This window comes from Perognathus longimembris, chromosome 6 (genome assembly GCF_023159225.1).
Source record: "Perognathus longimembris pacificus isolate PPM17 chromosome 6, ASM2315922v1, whole genome shotgun sequence".
In the NCBI taxonomy this organism is placed as follows: domain Eukaryota; kingdom Metazoa; phylum Chordata; class Mammalia; order Rodentia; family Heteromyidae; genus Perognathus; species Perognathus longimembris.
In genome coordinates, this window is record NC_063166.1 from 25,096,282 (window position 1) to 25,115,095 (window position 18,814).

An 18,814-nucleotide genomic window follows, 5' to 3' on the forward strand; every position below is an offset into this window, starting at 1 on the left:
TGGATGGTTCATATAGCTCATTCTCGCACATCCCTGCCTTCCCTTAAACTCAGAGGGAAGCTTGGATATATGGAAGCACATGTTTCATTTGTGTCTTTTTTACCTCTTGAGTAGCTATGACAAAAGGCCTCAGAACCGAGGTATTCAAGCATGTGAAAACTTTCAGGGAACTGAAAATATGATTTATTGAAGGTTTACAGTTGCCTATCATCATATAGCTGGTGTTTCATTGTAATACTGTGGATTCCTGTGATAGGGATGAGAAAAAGAGTTTATTCACAGCATCATTATGCTTTCCTGTGGGGTTGAACCCAATTCCTTGCTTTTGTATGCTAGGTAGGGAAGTACTGTACTGCTGAGCTATATTCCCAATGCCGTGTGTCTGTGTGTGTCTATGTCCATGTGTATGTGTGTGTCCGTGTGTGCTCGTGTCCTAGGGCTTGAACTCGGCATCTAGGCACTGTCCCTGAGCCATTGGCTAGTGTTCTACCACTTGAGCCACAGCTCCACTTCCAGCTTTTTGGTAGTTAATTGGAGATAAGAGTCTCATGGACTTTCCTGTCCCAACAGAGTTTGAACCTTAATCCCCAAGGCTCAGCCTCCTGAGCAGCTAGGATTACATCTTGTGAGCCACCAGTGCCCAGCTAGGCAGTAGTCCTGTTTTCATAAAAGCTTTAAAAAGACTTGAGACACCATGTCCTCTTGTTTTCTTACTATGTACTAGGCAGTGTCTGTATATTTGCCTGATTCCTGGAGCTACCAAGATGACAGAAATAGTGTCTTCCCTCCACATGCCCTAGGGTGGTGGTAATATGAAACTATGCAGAGTGAACTGAAAAGAGGTGAGAGTTGGAGTGGGGTGCTCAAGAAGTAGAGTGCTTGCCTGGAATTCTAGAAGCCCTGGATAGATGGGTAGATGGATGGAAGGGAAACGGTACAAATGGCTTGGTATATGAACTGTGGCATATGCAACTATAGAAGTGTTCAAAGAAGAAAAGGATTCTCAACTGGGCCTGGAAGCATGAGGAATGATTGTAATAGATTTGGTTTTAGGGCATTATAGAGATGGAAGCAGTTGTGGGAGGGTCAGGTGGAAAGAATGCTCCTCAGTTCCTAATAATACAGACTCTTCAGTGCCTTATATTTCTTTTGTGTCGGGCCTGAGTGCTATCCCTGAACTCTTTTTTTTTTTTTTTTTTTCTAGTCCTGGGTCTTGGACTCATGGCCTTGAGCACTGTCCCAGTCTTCTTTTTGCTCAAGACTAGCACTCTACCACTTTGAGCCACAGCTTCACTTCTGGTTTTCTGGTGGTTAATTGGACATAGGAGTCTCACAGACTTACCTGCCTGGGCTAGCTTTGAACCATGATCCTCAGATCTCAGCCTCCTGAGTAGCTAAGATGACAGGTGTGAGCCACCAGCGCCTGGCCTTTCAGCTATTTTTGAGTGAGATGTGTGTATATGTGTGTGTGTATGTATGCATATACATATATGTGTGTATGTATATGTGGGGGGGGTGAGTGTAGTGTGAATGTGTGATACTCAGGTTTTAATTCAGGCCTTTACTGTTTGAACCACACCACAGCCTTTTTTGCCTTATTTTTTATATGGAGTGTGTTAAGCTTTTTTTTTTTGCCAGTCCTGGGGCTTGGACTCAGTGCCTAAGCACTGTCCCTGGTTTCTTTTTGCTAAGGCTAGCACTCTGCCACTTGAGCCACAGCACCTCTTCTGGCTTTTTCTATATATGTGGTGCTGGGGAATCGAACCCAGGGCTTCATGTATACGAGGCAAGCACTTTTTGCCACTAGGCCATATTCCCAGCCCTGTGTTAAGCTTTTGCTCAGGGATGGCTTTGCACTTCGATCCTCCTGACACCGTAGCTGGAATTTCAGGCTTGTTTCACCTCACACTTGGCTTGTTTTTTAAGATAGGGTCTTACTCTTTTTTTCTTATGCTGAACTTAAAATAACCATGACTGTCTCATCCAAATCTCCTACATAGCTGGGATTATTATAAGTATGTGCTACTATGCCTGTCTTTAAGTGCTTACTTTGTGTCAGGTATTATTAATGTCCTGGGAATAGAGCAGAGCACAACTGGACAGCAAGTAAATTCCCTACTCTCATACTGAGAACATGAAACAAAATACCTGAAGAGCTCTTAATGTTGCTAACAATTAGGTTAAAGGAGAAGGCTGTCTGTTTTTTTGGAAAAATAGTCTGTATTTCTGAAAGAGTAACTCAGGAGTCAGTTTAGTAAGATCAGTGGTGGGTAATAGCTATAAGTATGGGCCAGTTAAGTGATGAGGTGGCCATACCGGTAGCAGGCAGTGGGTGAATTGTCAGCAGTGAGATGTGGAAGATGAAAAACGCACAGGATCGAGAATTGATTTTGGAGTATCTTAGATAAGTGAGATCATATGCCAACATAAGAGAATAAAAATAGATTTGAGGGAGAAGAGCCGTTGATCGTAAATTGTTTTAAGATAGTGCCTTGGTACTTAAGCAGTTGAAAATTAAAGATTGTACTCAGAGGTCAGACCCAATGCCATATATTTGGGAATAATAATTTAAACTGTCATTGCCATGTTTATAGGCAAAAATGGTTTAAATTATTATCCCTTTTTGTGCAGCTTTGATGTGAGTTTCTCAAGCTTTGGAGTTTAGGGTCCTTTGTACTTTTGGATATGATTAATGCGGTTTTACTTTTTAACTGTTCTTGTTTGAGAGGAGAGAGAGTTGATAAACACTAACGTGAAAATGTGATAGACTGGATTTGTGAACAAATTGAAGTTAAAATAATGGAAGCTACTCAGGCTGAGGTCTGAGGATTGCAGTCCAAAGCTATCCAGGCAAGAAAGTCCTTGATACTCTTTATCTCCAATTAGCTACCAAACAGCTGAAAGTGGAGCTATGGCTCCATTAAATAGACTTCCTTAGTGAGCTTTTTGCCTGTGTAGGATCAGTGTGAGACCAATAACCAGTTATTTTAAAAATAAACATGGTAGACTATTTCCAGTTGACTTCTAGTTTTTAAGGATATATTCAAGAACAAACTTTTTTGCCTTTTTATTAAATATATTTAACCTTAGATTTTCACAAATAGTTGTATGTATGTGTGCTGGTCCTGGGGCCATGAGCTTCGAACTCACGACTACCACTTTACCACTTGAGCCACAGCTCCCCTTCTGGCTTTTTCTGAGTAGTTTATTAGAAATGAATCTCATGGACTTTCCTTCCAGATTGGTTTTGAACTGCCATCCTCAGATCTCAGCCTATAAGTAACTAGGATTACAGGTGTAAGCCACCAATGCCCAGAAATATTCTTATTTTTTAATGTAAGTATAAAATAAGAACTGGAGACATGGCCCAGATGCTAGAGTGTCTTTTTTACCACCTTTAAGCCTTGGCTTCAGACCCTAGTACCACTCAGACACGCAGTGGGGTGGGGGTGGGGATGATTTAACCCTCCATCTTTTTCTCCTGAAATTCTTGCATCTTTCTAATATCTCTCTAGTTACATTGTTTTCTCCAACAATTTCTGTCCTGAGTTTTGACACATTGCCAATTTATTTGGGAGATGGTGCTTGTGAGAAAAGAATAAAAGACTGTTTTTGTAATTATTTTTAAAGCTTCAGATAGACACAGAAATAGTACTGCACAAAGAATCCATTACTCATAGTTCATACTCAGCACATTTTTTTGGTCTTTTCCTTCATAAGTAAATCTCAGACTTGTGCATTTCACCTCCCATATCAGTCTGCTTTGCTAAAAATACATCTACAAAAATATCATAGCTAATAAAACTAACACTAATTCCTTGATATTTATCAACTGCCCAGTCTATAATCAGATTTCCTTTGTTCTTGAAAATGTTTTTTTTTTTTTTGGCCAGTCCTGGGGCTTGGACTCAGGGCCTGAGCACTGTCCCTGGCTTCTTTTTGCTCAAGGCTAGCACTCTGCCACTTGAGCCACAGCGCCACTTCTGGCCATTTTCTGTATATGTGGTGCTGGGGAATCGAACCCAGGGCCTCATGTATATGAGGCAGGCACTCTTGCCACTAGGCCATATCCCCAGCCCTAAAGACCAATTTTTAAAGCAGATGTTTGTTAAGGAGCCACATGGAAAAGCTCTTATTGAATCTTCCAGCAGTTTTATTTTCAACTCTTTGTGTCCCTCCTCCTTTCCCTTTATGCCAAATTAGCTTCTTTGTCTTTGCAGTAGGAGACATGGGGCACCTCAAACTTGGTATGTTCCATTTAAGAAGTTAAAGGTTTATTTTAGAAATATACATTTGAAATTTTAACCTAGAGATGTGCTAGATTATATAATTACAGTGGGCTAAAGAGAATCTTGGCAGTTATCTCTCAACACCTATCTGTGTAGCCTTGTCATCTATCACTAAACATGATCCTGGAATTGAGAGTGATGCACTGCCGTGTACCATCTCCTAGGATAATTGCCCAAGTTGTTACAACTAATGTCTTTCTCAGATTTCAGAGTGGAAGTGTAGAGCAGGCCTCTAAAAATGCCTTTCCCTAGTTTTTAATCTTTGCTTAAGTAGTATTCATATTTTCCAAGAAAGGCTTGGGCATTTACATTGTTTCCTTGGAAAAAATCAGAGGTATGTCTAGGTAGATATACACAGTAGTCTTGTGTTAAATTGCTGAATCTTTTGAACATTGCAGAGAAATTAAGCTTATTAACATTTTTCTTTGAAAAGATTATAGAGTAATAAAAAGTTCCTTTTGTGAAAATTGAATTCCAGACTTATTACAAAAATGGTCACAAATCCCCTTCATGTTGTTAGCCAGGTTTTATTGACAAAAATGAAATCTTAAGTCAGGGCCTGCATGGTGGTTCAAAGCCAGCCTGGCCAGAAAAGTCCTTGTGAGACTATTATTTCCAATTAACCACTCAAAACCCAGAAGTAGAACTGTGGCTCAAGTGCGAGAGCACTAGCACAAAGAGGCTCACAACTGACTGGAAAAAAAATAGAATATGTACAGTAGTATCTGTTGTATGAAATTTTCTCTTGTACTTGCTGGCAAGCTCAATTATTGAACAAAATAAAATAAGATGGGACCAGTACAGTGAAAATAAATTGTATAGTCTGTGAACATAATATTTTACTTAGAAATGCCTGTTAATTTTTTAGGTATACTTCTGGCATGTTTATGTATTTTCTAGCACAGTCATTTAGCTGGCAGAAGCAGTACATGGTCCTGATACCCATTTGACCAAGAGTAGAGTTAGAAAGTACACATGCACACATAAACAGACACACAGACACACACACACACTCATACACGCATAGTGCCCAAACTCTTGCTCACTGTGGGCTGGCTGCAGGTTAGCAAATGAAAGTGAGTTTCTTGACAGAAAAATTTGAGGAAAGTACTGTTTTACTGTTCAATGCAGCTAGTGTTCATAGTAATAAACCAGTGTCATCAGAAAAAGTTAATTGAGGTACATAAAGTCCTTTTTAATGAAGTTTGTAATATATTTCAGAAAGTTCCTTCCTTATAAATGGAAATTTCAATAATATGGTGCTTAAAGGAATTTGAGTGCCTGGAATAGTGTCTGAGAAACATAAATTATGCTGGTTATATGTGTTAACTTTGTTATTGTATCTTTGTGAATCACTGCTTTTCTAATACCAGATAAATTAAGATTTATCTCCCCATTTACAGGTTTTTTTTTTAAAGAAAATATTTGGGAGGAATAAAAATACAAACATTGCTACCTACTTTTCCCTTTGTAGCTGACCTACCGTAGATCCTCAAATATTTGTACTAGTACAGGTGCTTAATTCTTGCTTTAAAAAATAAAAATGGAGTGTATGTCACTTAATATTACTGGGGAAATGTTGAAAATGTTTAGACCTATAATATATTTATGCTTGTTCCATTGCAGGTTGAAGACTTTAAGTGACAAGTCAAGAGAAGCAAAAGTAAAAAGCAAACCTAGGTAAACTTGTACGAATATTTTAATTTATTATGATTTGGATATTGTACAATTTTTTGTTGCATTCATAGTAAAAGTACTTATGGCTGTTAGGTCTGTTGAGTGTATCTGACTACAAAACAGTTAAATTTGTTCTAAATTTTATAACAAATGTCTGACAAAATTGTGAGATTGTCGAAAAATGATGAAGTACAGTTGTTTCACAATGACAGTTATTAGGTATTATTTAATCACAATTAATTTATACAGGAAGACCAAAGTGAAAGGCCTGCATTATTGAAAAGTAAATTAATAATGAAGTAGAACTTGGCAAGTGAGTCTCTGTGTTCTTTAAAGTGAGTCCCTGTAACATGCTTTATATGAAAACACTGTTAATTGTGCTGGGGTTTAGTGTTTTTACTGAAGTATGTGACCAAATTAACTTTCAGCTATTTAGCTTTGACCTTGCCTATTTATTCATTACATTAAAATATTTTTAAGTTCAATCTTCAAATGGTTATACAAGGGGGTTAAAATTTAACATTTTAAAGTATACTATATGCAAAAGACAATCTTCAGAACAAAGTGACAGTTGTATATTACACATTATCACTAAAATAATACATCTTTCTAAAAGTTTAGATAAATTATCACTAGTGATTTTAAGATATCTTACATCATAATTCATAATGCCAAAATTCTCATATGGAACTTTTTTTCAAGTTGACTAAATCGTAATCAATTTTTTGTTTTATCTGTTTTTGCATGGGTCCTGTGCTTGAACTCAGGGCCTTGGCTCTGCCTGAGTTTTTTTGCTCAATCTTAGGAGTGCTCTACCACTTAAGCCAGAGTTCTGCTCTCTCTCTCTCTCTCTCTCTCTCTCTCTCTCTCTCTCTCTCTCTCTCTCTCTCTCTCTCTCTCTCGTGCTTAATTGGAGATAAGAATCCCATGAACTCTTCTGCATGGGCTGGCTTCAAATCATGATCCTCAGATCTCATCCTTCTGTGTGACTAGAATTACAGATATAAGCCAACAATGCCTGGCAGTCAAAAACAATTGAAATAAAATAAGTGTTTCTTTTGACAGGACTGTTGCATATTTGCCGAAGTACTCCGCTGGACTAGAGTTACTTAACAGGTAAATGTTTTTCTTTAGAGAGGAAAGTTATATTTTGAACAGTTGTCTAAAACCATAATTTTATAGATGAACCTTAAGATACCTATATCTTACTAAAATATAGTGATTAGTAAGCCTAATTTTTTTCCTGTATATTCACCCATGGATGGACATTTGAGTTGTTTCTGCCTTTTAGCTGTTGTGAATAATGGAGCTGTGAATATGGGTATGCAAATCTTTTCGAGGCTCTGCTTTTAGTTGCAGGTTTATAAGGAGATGCGTAGCTATTAGATCCTATGATTCAATTTTAAATTTCAAGGCCTGTTTGCTTCTTGGACGTTTGTTGCATTTGTTGGTCCTTGTAATAGTGGGTCCTTAGATTCTATTCATTTTCCCTCAGGTTTTTTTTTATTCAGACTTGATAATTTCAGTTTTCCAACTTCAGGAATGCTGACTCTTCTGCCTGTTCACATTTGTTTTTGAATCCCTAGTAAATCTTTCAGTTCTATACTTTTCATCTCTGAAGTTTCCAACAGATTCCTTCCTGTTTTCGCTCTTTGTGAACATTATCATTTTGTTCATATATCATTTTTCTTGACCTTGTCTATGTCAGCTTTGAGCATCTTTAAAATGATGGCTTAAAAATGTTTATAGAGTAAATTCACCACCTCTTCTTTCTCAGGGAGGTTTTGTTTTTTTTCCCTCAATTCATTGTTTTCTAGGCCTTTTATTCCCATTTTGTTTCAGTGTTGTTCTTGTCTCCTTTGTGATAGTTTTTTTCTGAATTGAAAAGTAGACATTTGAATAATACATGATGGTAAAAGGGAAGTTCAGATTCTCCCCTTTCTCAGGGTTTTCTATTTTATGTTTAATTGTTGCAATGTCTGTGTTGGTGTTCAGCCTGAGATGTAAACTTAAGGCTTCCTCAGGATTTTTCTGACCCTCTACTTTTTACTTGTGCATGTGTGGTGATGTTAAATCCTATATAAGTGGTTCACTTTTAATTTCCTAATTTTTAAATTTCTACCTTCCAAAGAAGAAAAGAAACAAATAGAGAAACGAAAACCAAATGCTGGCCTTTAACCAACTGCTCAAGTCTCTGACAGGAGTAATAAGCACCTATACTAGTGGCTGCCTGTGTTTTTTAAAAAATAATAATTATTTATTGTCAAAGTGATGTACAGAGAGGTTACAGTTTCATATGTTAGGCTATGGGTACATTTCTTGTACTATTAGTTACCTCCTCCCTCATTCCCCAATCCTTCCTCCCCTTTTCCTTCTCCCCCAATGAGTTGTTCAGTTGGTTTACACCAAATGGTTTTGCAAGTATTGCTTTTGGAGTCGTTTGTCTTTTTATCCTTTGTCTCTCGATTTTGATATTCCCTTTCACTTCCCTAGTTCTAATACCAGTATATACAGTGTCCAGGGTACTCAGATGAGATACAGTGATAGTGCGGGGACAACCACAAGAAGGGGATACAAGAGGATCATCAACAAAAGAAGCTACGGTTTCACATGGCATGTTGAAAGTAATTACAACAATAATATAACAGTCATTTCCATAACATGGAGTTTGTTTCACTTAGCATCATCTTATGTGTTCATAAGGGCATAGCTATTGGGTTCTTGTGATCCTCTGCTGTGACCAGCCTAAACCTATGCTAATTATTCCCTATGAGGGAAACCATAGAGTCCATGTTTCTTTGGGTCTGGCTCACTTCACTTAGTATAATTTTTTCCAAGTCCTTCCATTTCCTTACAAATGTGGAAATGTCATTCTTTCTGATAGAGGCATAAAATTCCGTTGTGTATATGTACCACATTTTCCTGATCCATTCGTCTACTGATGGGCACCTGGGTTGGTTCCATATTTTAGCAATGACAAATTGTGCTGCAATGAACATTGTTGTGCTGGTGGCTTTAGTGTGTTCTTGTTTGTCGTCCCTCGGGTAGATGTCCAGAAGTGGGGCTGCTGGGTCATGGGGAGCTCTACGCTTAGCCTTGTGAGGAATCTCCATGCCACTTTCTAGAGTGGCTGAACCAGTTTACATTCCCACCAACAATGAAGTAGGGTTCCCTTTTGGCCACATCCCCTCAAACATTTGTTATTGTTAGTTTTCTTGATAATGGACATTCTTACTGGGGTGAGGTGGAATCTCAATGTTGTTTTGATTTGTGTTTCTTTTATGGCCAGTGATGTAGAGCACTTTTTCATACGTCTCTTGGCCATTCTCATTTCCTCATCAGAGAAGTCTCTGTGTTTTTATCTCCCTGATCAGAAGCAGCAGCTGGTGACTGGAGTACAAATCCTAGTAATTGCAAAATGGAGCTCTTATTGTCCACCATGGCTCCAACAGGGCAGCTGCTTTGTTTTTTGTTTTTTGGGTGTTTTTTTTTTGGCCAGTCCTGGGCCTTGGACTCAGGGCCTGAGCACTGTCCCTGGCTTCTCTTTGCTCAAGGCTAGCACTCTGCCACTTGAGTCACAGCGCCACTTCTGGCCATTTTCTGTATATATGGTGCTGAGGAATCGAACCCAGGGCCTCATGTATACGAGGCAAGCACTCTTGCCACTAGGCCATATTCCCAGCCCACAGGGCAGCTGCTTTGGGAACATTGCTGCAGCCATGAGGTTCAGGTGATGGATAGCTGCTACTCTGTTAGCTGCTACTCTGTTAAAAACAGACTGACCGGGCTGGGAATATGGCCTAGTGACAAGAGTACTTGCCTCCTACACATGAAGCTCTCAGTTCGATTCCCCAGCACCACATATATGGAAAACGGCCAGAAGGGGCGCTGTGGCTTAGGTGGCAGAGTGCTAGCCTTGAGCAGGAAGAAGCCAGGGAAGGTGCTCAGGCCCTGAGTCCAAGGTCCAGGACTGGCCAAAAACAACAACAACAACAAAAAAAAAAAACAACAGACTGACCAATTATTGTCCAAAATCCATCTCAGTTTTTCCATGTAAAACTGAGCAAACCTTTGATAGACTCTACTTGTATTAGAGAGGTTCTGTTACTACAATGTGGTCAAGATAAGACAGATTGCTGGTGTTTCCTACTTGTATTCCTCTAAGTCATAACTTTCTAAACAGTTAAGAATTAGCCTCCACATTCTTAATAGTTCAAAGGCTTTGTAATTAGCACTTTGTCTACCGAGAAGGTAAATTCACATGCATGTGGACCTGCCTGTGTATTGTGAACTTTCCCACTAACTCTACTATATTACACTACTATACTCTTCTATATACTATATATACACTACTATATATGTGTGTACATATATATATACACTACTAACTCTAGTAGGTAGATAATATGAATGAATGCATTATCCAATTACAAATGTGGTTTCTTCTTAACTTTTTAATCACTTACATTTAATTTTAAGGATATTTGAAAATAGGAAAACTGATGGAGTGTATGTCCAGGGACTTTAGCTCAGTAAAATGATGTAATAAGGTCATTCATTTATTGAAAGTGAATGGGTGGAGAGAGGCCTAACACTTGCTGTGTAGACTTCAGGGGGTAACCTCCTTAGCAGGAATACATTTTTAAAACTGCTAATTGGCAGTTAATGATCATGCAAGAGTAAATAAGTCTGTGGTATAGTGCATACCTTTCAGTGCTCAGTGCCATAGAAGAGGAAAAGAGAGAGAATGATTAGTCAGTCTAGATTATTACTGAAGAAATGCCAAATAAAGCAGGAAAATCACAGACTAGACACTGAACTGGGAAAGTTGACAAGAGTGAGAGTGATTTATAATAGCAGGGAGGGTGTGGAAAGCTAGTGTGTAGTATGAGGGAAAGTAGAAATGTACGGAAGTAGACCTGGAGTCTAAATGGCAATTGATGATTGTTCCTTTCCATTGATCGAGAACGTGATAGAAAGTTTTGCCATGACTTTCTGAATTTGAAATCTGAAATGAGCATATTCGTTCCTTCATTCATACTTTTATTATTTAGTAGTAAGTCCTGTGTCCTAGGTACTGGGACAGAAAGATATAGAAGTAAAATTCACCCCAGCCCCTATGATACTTAGCAATACCTGACATTCAGGAAATACTTGTTGGTTTTAATAGATACTTAAACAGTTTGAGAAAATTCTCAAACTCTGTGTTAGCTGGTAATGATAGTAGAGCTACATTAATTGTGTGACCTTGTGCCTTGCTTTTCATGGCAGATAGATGCTGGTAACACTCCATTAGGGTTATCAGATTGACTTTCCTGATGAATTCAATAGGAAAACAACCTCTCCATGACTAGAATAATTCTTAAAATATACATTCCTACTTAGACAACTACATTTTGATAGCTGCAACTTTAGAAATGATGGAAAATCAAGTTTTACATCGCCCATCTGAATATATATATGTGTATATATATAGTTACATTTTAATTTTGAGGTAATTTAAGATTAAAGAGAAAGTTGCAAAAGCAGGAAGTATGACTTAAGCCATAGAGTGCTTAAGAATAAAGAATTCCAGCATACCCAATGTTTGCATGTTGTATAACCATAGTACAGTGACTAAAGCCAGGAAATTAACATTGACAAATACTCCAAATCTTACTCAGATGTTATCATTTGCCTAGCGGACATCCTTTTTTCTTGACCAAGATCAAATCCAGAACTATACATATTTAGTCACTGTGACTTTTATTTTATTTGGAACAGTCTTTCATGACAGTTGTAAACAGTACTGACCAGCTATTTTGCAAAATCTACCATTAATTTGGATTTTTCTCTCTCCTACTGAGTTCATGCCTTTTGTGCATTAAAGCACTTGTTGTCTGACATAAACAGAAGGGGCCAGCATTAAGATATCTTTACTCTCTAACCTACTTCTTCTAGATTCCTGGAAAGTGGCTCCAAGAATTTCCAGTCTCCCAAAATAGTGCCAATTGCTAGGAACTGAGCATTCAACACAGTGACCCTGTGATGGCTTTTTATATGCAGAAATTAAGACAGAGAATACCAGAAGAGTCATTCTGTGCATTTCTGAGTACAACGTGTTAGGAGGCAGATGATGACTGACATCTCATTCCTGTTGAGGATAATGTTAATCACTTGGTAAGAGAGTCTTCCAGGCTTCTCTCTTGACTTTTCCCCCCATTTTAGGTAGTTGAGTATTCCACAGGGAGACACTTTGAGACTAAGTGTCTCTTCATATCATTCAGTCTTTGGCCATTGGAAGCATTTAGGTTGATTTCTGTGTCCTTGTAAATGTCTCCATTAATTTTTGACTTGCTCCTTTTTGAAACGCCAATATATTACAGGTTCATCTTTAGATGGTATATCTTTTTCATGTGTGCTTCAATTTTGGATTATGTTTTGCTCTTCTTAGGTATGAGGACACATGGGCTGCACTTCACAGAAGAGCCAAAGAATGTGCACATGCTGGGGAGGTAAGAGCTAGCTTAGAAAACTTCTTTTTCCAGTGTTAAGTGTCTAATTTTTTAAGATAAATTTATAACTCTAAAATGTTTTATAGAAAATACCTGAAGTTGACAGGCTGGGAATGTGGCTTAGTAGTAGAGTGCTTGACTAGCATACATAAAGCCCAGGGTTCAGTTCCTCAATACCACATAAACAGAAAAGGCCAGAAGTGGCACGGTGGCTCAAGAGGTAGAGTGCTAGCCTTGAGCAAAAAGAAGACAGGGACAGTGCTCAGGCCATAAGTTCAAACCTCAGGACTGGCAAAAAAAAAAAAAAGAAAAGAAAATACCTGAAGTTGAATTCAGTAGTTGATTATGAAACTTCCTGTGCATTTTTAATAGCTTTTCAGATAATTTATTTGGGCTTGAAAACTCAGCTTTCATTCAAGTAAGTATTTTTTTTTTAGGTATTGTGCTTTAAACTGAAGTTTAATGACTGTGAAGTATATGCATATTATAAGATATAATCCCATTCTGCCCACTCTTTAAAGAATTTATTATTGCCTTGTTTGACTAGCTTGTGCTTGTACTACCAGCTGTGCAAGAGTCAGAGATTTGGGAGGGTTATAACTCAAAGCCAGCCTGGGCACAAACTAAGCAAGACTCCATTTTGTTGGCTGGAGCTTATGATTGCAGGTAACGTGGAGGCCATAGTAGCAGGATTGCTGTCTAATGCTGACTTGGTGAAAACTTGAGACCCTTCCAAAAATTAAAGTGAAGCAGCAATGGGGATAGGGCTTAAGAGTTATGCTGCCTGTCTAACAAGAGGCCCTGAGTTCAAAACCCAGTACTGCAAAAATTGTTTATTGTTTGGGCAAAACAATCTAACTAAAATCATCAATTTTCTTGGCTGAAAAAAAAAACAAGGTAAAAAAAAATTTTAATGTGGTGGCACATACCTCTAAATGCCAGTATTGGAGAGGCAAAGACATCGGAGAATCAGAAGTTTGAGGCTAGCCTGAGCTACATGAGTTCCAACCTTGCCTGGATTACATAGAGACATATTGTCTGTACATACTTTTACAGCAAAAAAATCAGTAAGCTAAATGTTCAGTTCATTTAATCTTTAAGTATTATACTTTAGAAATGATGACAGCATTTGAGTCCCCTGAACTCAATATCAATTCACAAGTAATGCGAGTATAGTTTTTGGAAGAAAGAAAGCAAAACTTCATTAATTTTACCAGGCAAACATGGAGTATATGAGCCATGTCTCAAAAAGAATCAATAGAACAAATTTTGACAAAGAATAGACCTCCAGTTAGGGAGGTGGGATGGGGTGGGGTAAGGAGAAGACAGGCTTTTGAAAGTAAAGCCCAGCCTCAGCATGGGCTTACAGGCATATGTGCGGAGGCATAGCTTTGGACCAGATCATGGCCTGAGGCCTACTAATTTCCCAGGATACAGGTGTTAGCCTCTGGAGTTGTGTCTACTGCTATTCTTCCACTCTTGTCAGCGGCAAAAGGAGAGGAGTGGTATGTCCTTTGCTTATAGTTGTAAAGACACTCTAGGGTTCCTCAATTGCCAGAATAAGGGGAAGAAGATAGGATGACAAAAAGGGGTGAAAGAATTTTTAAAACCATTGTAACTAAAAGCAAAAGTAACTTGTCCTTAAAATTATTTGTAGTGCACACTTAAAGCTTTGTTAGCCAAGATCAATATATTCTGTGCTGTTGATGTCAAACTTTCTTTTAGTCTTTTCTGGGATTCTGACTTTTGATCTCAGCTGACTTTATCATTTGAATTAATGAAGATACAATAATTCTGTGAACACAGATTATATATGATGGAATTCAGGCTAGCATTACTCTTTATTAATTACAAAAGGGTAAATGTTGGTTTCTAGCTGTGAGACTATATACAGTTATGAGCTACATTACAATATTTCTGTCAACCATAGATCTTATATATAGTGGTGTTCCCATAAGATTACAGTGAAACCAAAGCATTCCTGTCACCTAGTGACATCATAGTCACATAACACATTCTTGCATTCTTCACATATCTGTTGTGACGATGGTGTAAAAACACCTGCTGCACTGCCACTCATGTGAAGATACAACATACACAGTTGTGTATGTATATAATACTGGATAATGAAAACAAATGGCTCTGTTACTTCTTTATGTATTTACCATACTTTATCATTATTTTAGAGTGTACTCTTACTTGTAGAGTCTACTTCTCTTGCTTGTTTCACAAGTTCTTATGAAATAGTGTGCTGAGTGATACCTGTGCATTTCATTTACCTTGTGTTTTGATAGTATCATTTCCTCTTGTGCTTGATTTTATTGTATGCTTTTTTTCTTCATCATGGCCATACGTATAAAGCTCTACTGATAAGATAGGGTGCTGGTGGCTCACATCTGTAATCCTAGCTACTCAGGAGATGGAGATCTGAGAATCACAGTTTGAAGCCAACCTGGGCAAGAAGGTCCATTAGACTCTGATTTCTAATAAACTACTCAGAAAAGGCAGAAGTGGTACTGTGGCTCAAGTGGTATAGCACTAGCCTTGAGACAAAGAGCCTCAGGGACAGTGCCCAGGCAAGCCCCAGGACCAGCACAAAACCAAAAAAAGCCCCACTGGTAAAGTTGCTAATAAGAGGGAAAAGTGACCAGGAACTGTGGAGGTAGGCATGTCTTGTTTCACAGCTGCAATGTAAAGAATAAGAATGAAGTGATAGAAACTGTTACAAAACCTACACATTGAAAGTTGAGAAGAATAAAAATTTGTGAGGGACTTTACATCAAACATGGAACAAATTCCAGTGACTTGGATGGAAAACCAGACAATGAAGCATATCCCTCTTAACACTGGCTTTGTTTGAAGTATTAGAAGAAAAGACTGATCCCAAGTTCATGTTTGGTTTACTGTTCTAAGTGGTATAAAGAAGGGTTCATTGCTTAATGAAGAAATGGGTCTACAGGAGGAGATGTGAAGATGGGTGATGAACTTTTGGAATTCTTAATAAGCAGATTATAGAGGAAACTTGTTTGCCAGAGCAAATTTTCAATAAAATTTTCTTCATGTGGAAATAGGCTCAAAAGGCCAAAGGAGTTGCCTATTTTGTCTTCCTTTTTTTTTCCTGGTGCTAATCTTGGTCTTAAGTTCAGGGCCTTGATGCTGTCCCTGAGCACTGAGGAAATGTCATTGAGAAGCCTCCTGTACATGATTCTTAGGAAGTGACTGATGAGGAGTCATTAGATCTGTAATAGAAACGCATAGCTAAGGAAGAGGTAAGAGAGGGGAAGCTTCAGGAGAAGAAAAAGAAGTTGCTAAGCTTTGACAGACATCCAACTCTGAGTTTGAAGTCCTGGACCTTCAACACCTAAAGAGAAAAATGTTCACAGTACATTCTCTGCTTCTAAACACGTTTATGGTGAAAGACAGAAGCCAAGCAAACTGCCATGGACATTTTTTGAGAAGAGTGACACCTCCCCCAACAGAGCCTTAGGCAGGGGCTGGGGATATGGCCTAGTGGCAAGAGTGCCTGCCTCATATACAGGGACAGTGCTCAGGCCCAGAGTCCAAGCCCCAGGACTGGCCAAAAAAAAAAAGATAAGGAAAATGTGTATTCATTCAGTTACTCGTTCATTCATTGGGGGCTGGGAATATGGCCTAGTGGCAAGAGTGCTTGCCTCCTACACATGAAGCTCTCGGTTTGATTCCCCAGCACCACATATATGGAAAACGGCCAGAAGGGGCGCTGTGGCTCAGGTGGCAGAGTGCTGGCCTTGAGCAGGAAGAAGCCAGGGACAGTGCTCAGGCCCTGAGTCCAAGGCCCAGGACTGGCCAAAAAAACAAAACAGAGCCTTAGGCAGGTTTTCTGTGGGAGTCTGAAGGTGTTGATGTATATATAGATGACAGCTCTAGGAGAGCTACTGCCTCTGATTACCTTCCTCTATGATAAGATGTGAAGGTGGTGGGCTGGGAATACACCCTAGTGGCAGAGTGCTCACCTCCTATACATGAAGCCCTGGGTTCGATTCCTCAGTACCACATATAGAAAATGTCCAGAAGTGGCGCTGTGGCTCAAGTGGTAGAGTGCTAGCCTTGAGCAAAATGAAGCCAGGGACAGTGTTCAGGCCCTGAATTCAAGCCCCAGGACTGGCCAAAAAAAAACAAAACAAAAGATGTGAAGGTGGAAGACTGTTAATGTGTGTGTTCATTTTTAACAACAACAAAAAAAGTTTAAAAAGAGAAAAGACTGAAAAGAGTTTCCATATGTAACCCAAGCTGGCCTAGAGCCTCATGTCTCTCCTGAGGTTTGGGATTGTGGGTGTGCACCACTGTGCCTGCCCTCTGTTCAGTAGTTTTGAAGATACTTTTAGAGATCTTTATAAAGACCGAGAACAAGTTCACAGAATTAATTAAGCTACTGTACACTTGTAATCTGTAAGCTGTTGTACACTTGTAATCCTTGATACTTGGAAGACTGGGGCAGAAGTATTCCTTGAGCTCAGAAGTTTAAGGCCAGCCTGGGCAACATAGTAAGATTCTCCCATTCTTCACCCCACACCCCCAAAGTGATTTTTGTAAGGTTGGTGTCGTTCCTCCAGTATACTTTGAAGGTGAGAGTTGCTGTGGTTGATTATCCCCTCAGTATGGGTTAGAAACCAGTACCTTGTACCTTAGTTCATTTCAGATGTGGATTGTTACTATGTTAGAATGTGGAAACAAAGCAATCTAGCACCACATCCAAATAATTTTCTGTGTTTTGATATATTCATTCCTCTAAAAATCTCAGACTATTGAGATTTAGAATCAGTTGTATTCAGATCCTAACTCTTAAAGAATCTTATATAATGTAGATAGTCTTGCTCATTAAAATAAATTTAACTAGAATCACAGTGATAGGTTGTGCCTTGTAGTGTTTTAGAGCTGGGCTGGCCTTGATCTCATAGATCTTTCTGCCTTGGCCTCCTAATGAACCACACTGGGTTTGAACTCAGTAATTGATTTTTTATTTTATTTTATTTTTATTTCTTGTTGATGGTGGGGCTTGAATTCAGGGCCTGGGTGCTGTCTCTGAGCTTTTGTGCTCAAGGCTAGTGCTCTACCATTTTGAGCCATAGCTCCGCTTCCCGTTTTGTGGCAGTTAATAAGAGAGAAGAGTTTCATGGACTTTCCTGCCCAAGCTGGCTTTGAACCATGATCCTCAGATCTCAGCCTCCTGAGTAGCTAGGATTACAGGCGTGAGCAACCAATGCCCTGCTGTTTCATTTTCTCGTATGCATAGAGTACTCTTAAAAAGTAATTTCAATCTCTGAAGTCATTTTTGAACTTTTGTCTTCACTGGAATGAGATGCTCTGACACAAGCAGTACTTGGAGTTTTCCTATACTGAGTATTAAGCTGGTTCTTTATTGAAAACAAATAACTTCAGTCTTCTTTATATAGCATTGACTTCCCTCTGTTCTCAGTAGAGGACTGCTGAACATACATTGACCATGCTGCTGGATGTAATTTTGTTGATTGGATTGTCTTTGGTCTATATTTTAGCTGGTGGACAGTGAGGTGGTCATGCTCTCCGCCCACTGGGAGAAGAAGAAGACCAGCTTGACAGAGCTACAGGGGCAGCTCCAGCAGCTTCCTGGTCTATTAGCAGACTTAGAATCCTTGATGGCAAACCTGAGTAAGTTTGATGTTTGTAGTGTGTATCACTTTTAATAATGAGATTTAGTAATATAATTTCAATGCTTTCTAAGAATTCATTAAATTATTGGTTAACAGGGTTTAGAGAAAAATAGTGTATTCTAGTCAATTTCAGAGTCTAATTAAGGATTAGACAGAAAGTGATTTGAAGTGTGGAGACGATTTCTAAAGTATGCCATTAATGGGTTTTTTTTTTTTTGCCTCAGTTCAGCTTAGCAAGCATAATTTTAATTTTGCTGACTTAGAATTGTCTTAGTGATATTAGATCTTTTTAAACTTGTAAATGTAGAAAATAAAAGGGATTAGGGTTACCTTGTCTTGACTGTGGATGTACTCTAAGAGTTGTTTAAATTTTAGGGCTGCTGGAGCTTTATATCTTACTGAGTGCTTTTCTCTCTTGGAACTGATAAGAGATCAGACGATTTGAGTTAAATGAAAGTACCCGCTTGGCTACATTTAGACTTCATTGAGTTTATTTTTATTATTTTCATTAGGTGAATTTGTTGCTGTCCTTCTTAGATTTATATGCAGAAATGTATACATTGCGTTTGATAATTGTACACCTGAAGGAAATACTGAAGCTTACAGTTGCTAAAGGACAAAATAACAATTTAGATCTCAAGCTGCTTTTCTGTTCTAAAATTGAAAGATAAACAAAAAGTAAAAG

At 38.6% G+C, this 18,814-nt stretch overlaps 1 protein-coding gene across 1 annotated transcript in view; it reads left to right on the forward strand.

The window, feature by feature from the left end:
- The window catches only part of Dtnbp1 (dystrobrevin binding protein 1), an 86,401-nt gene that overhangs the window by 3,055 nt on the left and 64,532 nt on the right, over window positions 1-18,814 (forward strand). Inside the window, exons 2-5 of the mRNA XM_048348439.1 lie at window positions 5,916-5,969; window positions 7,032-7,082; window positions 12,400-12,460; window positions 17,995-18,127. Coding sequence (XP_048204396.1) covers window positions 5,916-5,969; window positions 7,032-7,082; window positions 12,400-12,460; window positions 17,995-18,127 — 299 coding nt within the window. The remainder of the gene's footprint in view (window positions 1-5,915; window positions 5,970-7,031; window positions 7,083-12,399; window positions 12,461-17,994; window positions 18,128-18,814) is intronic.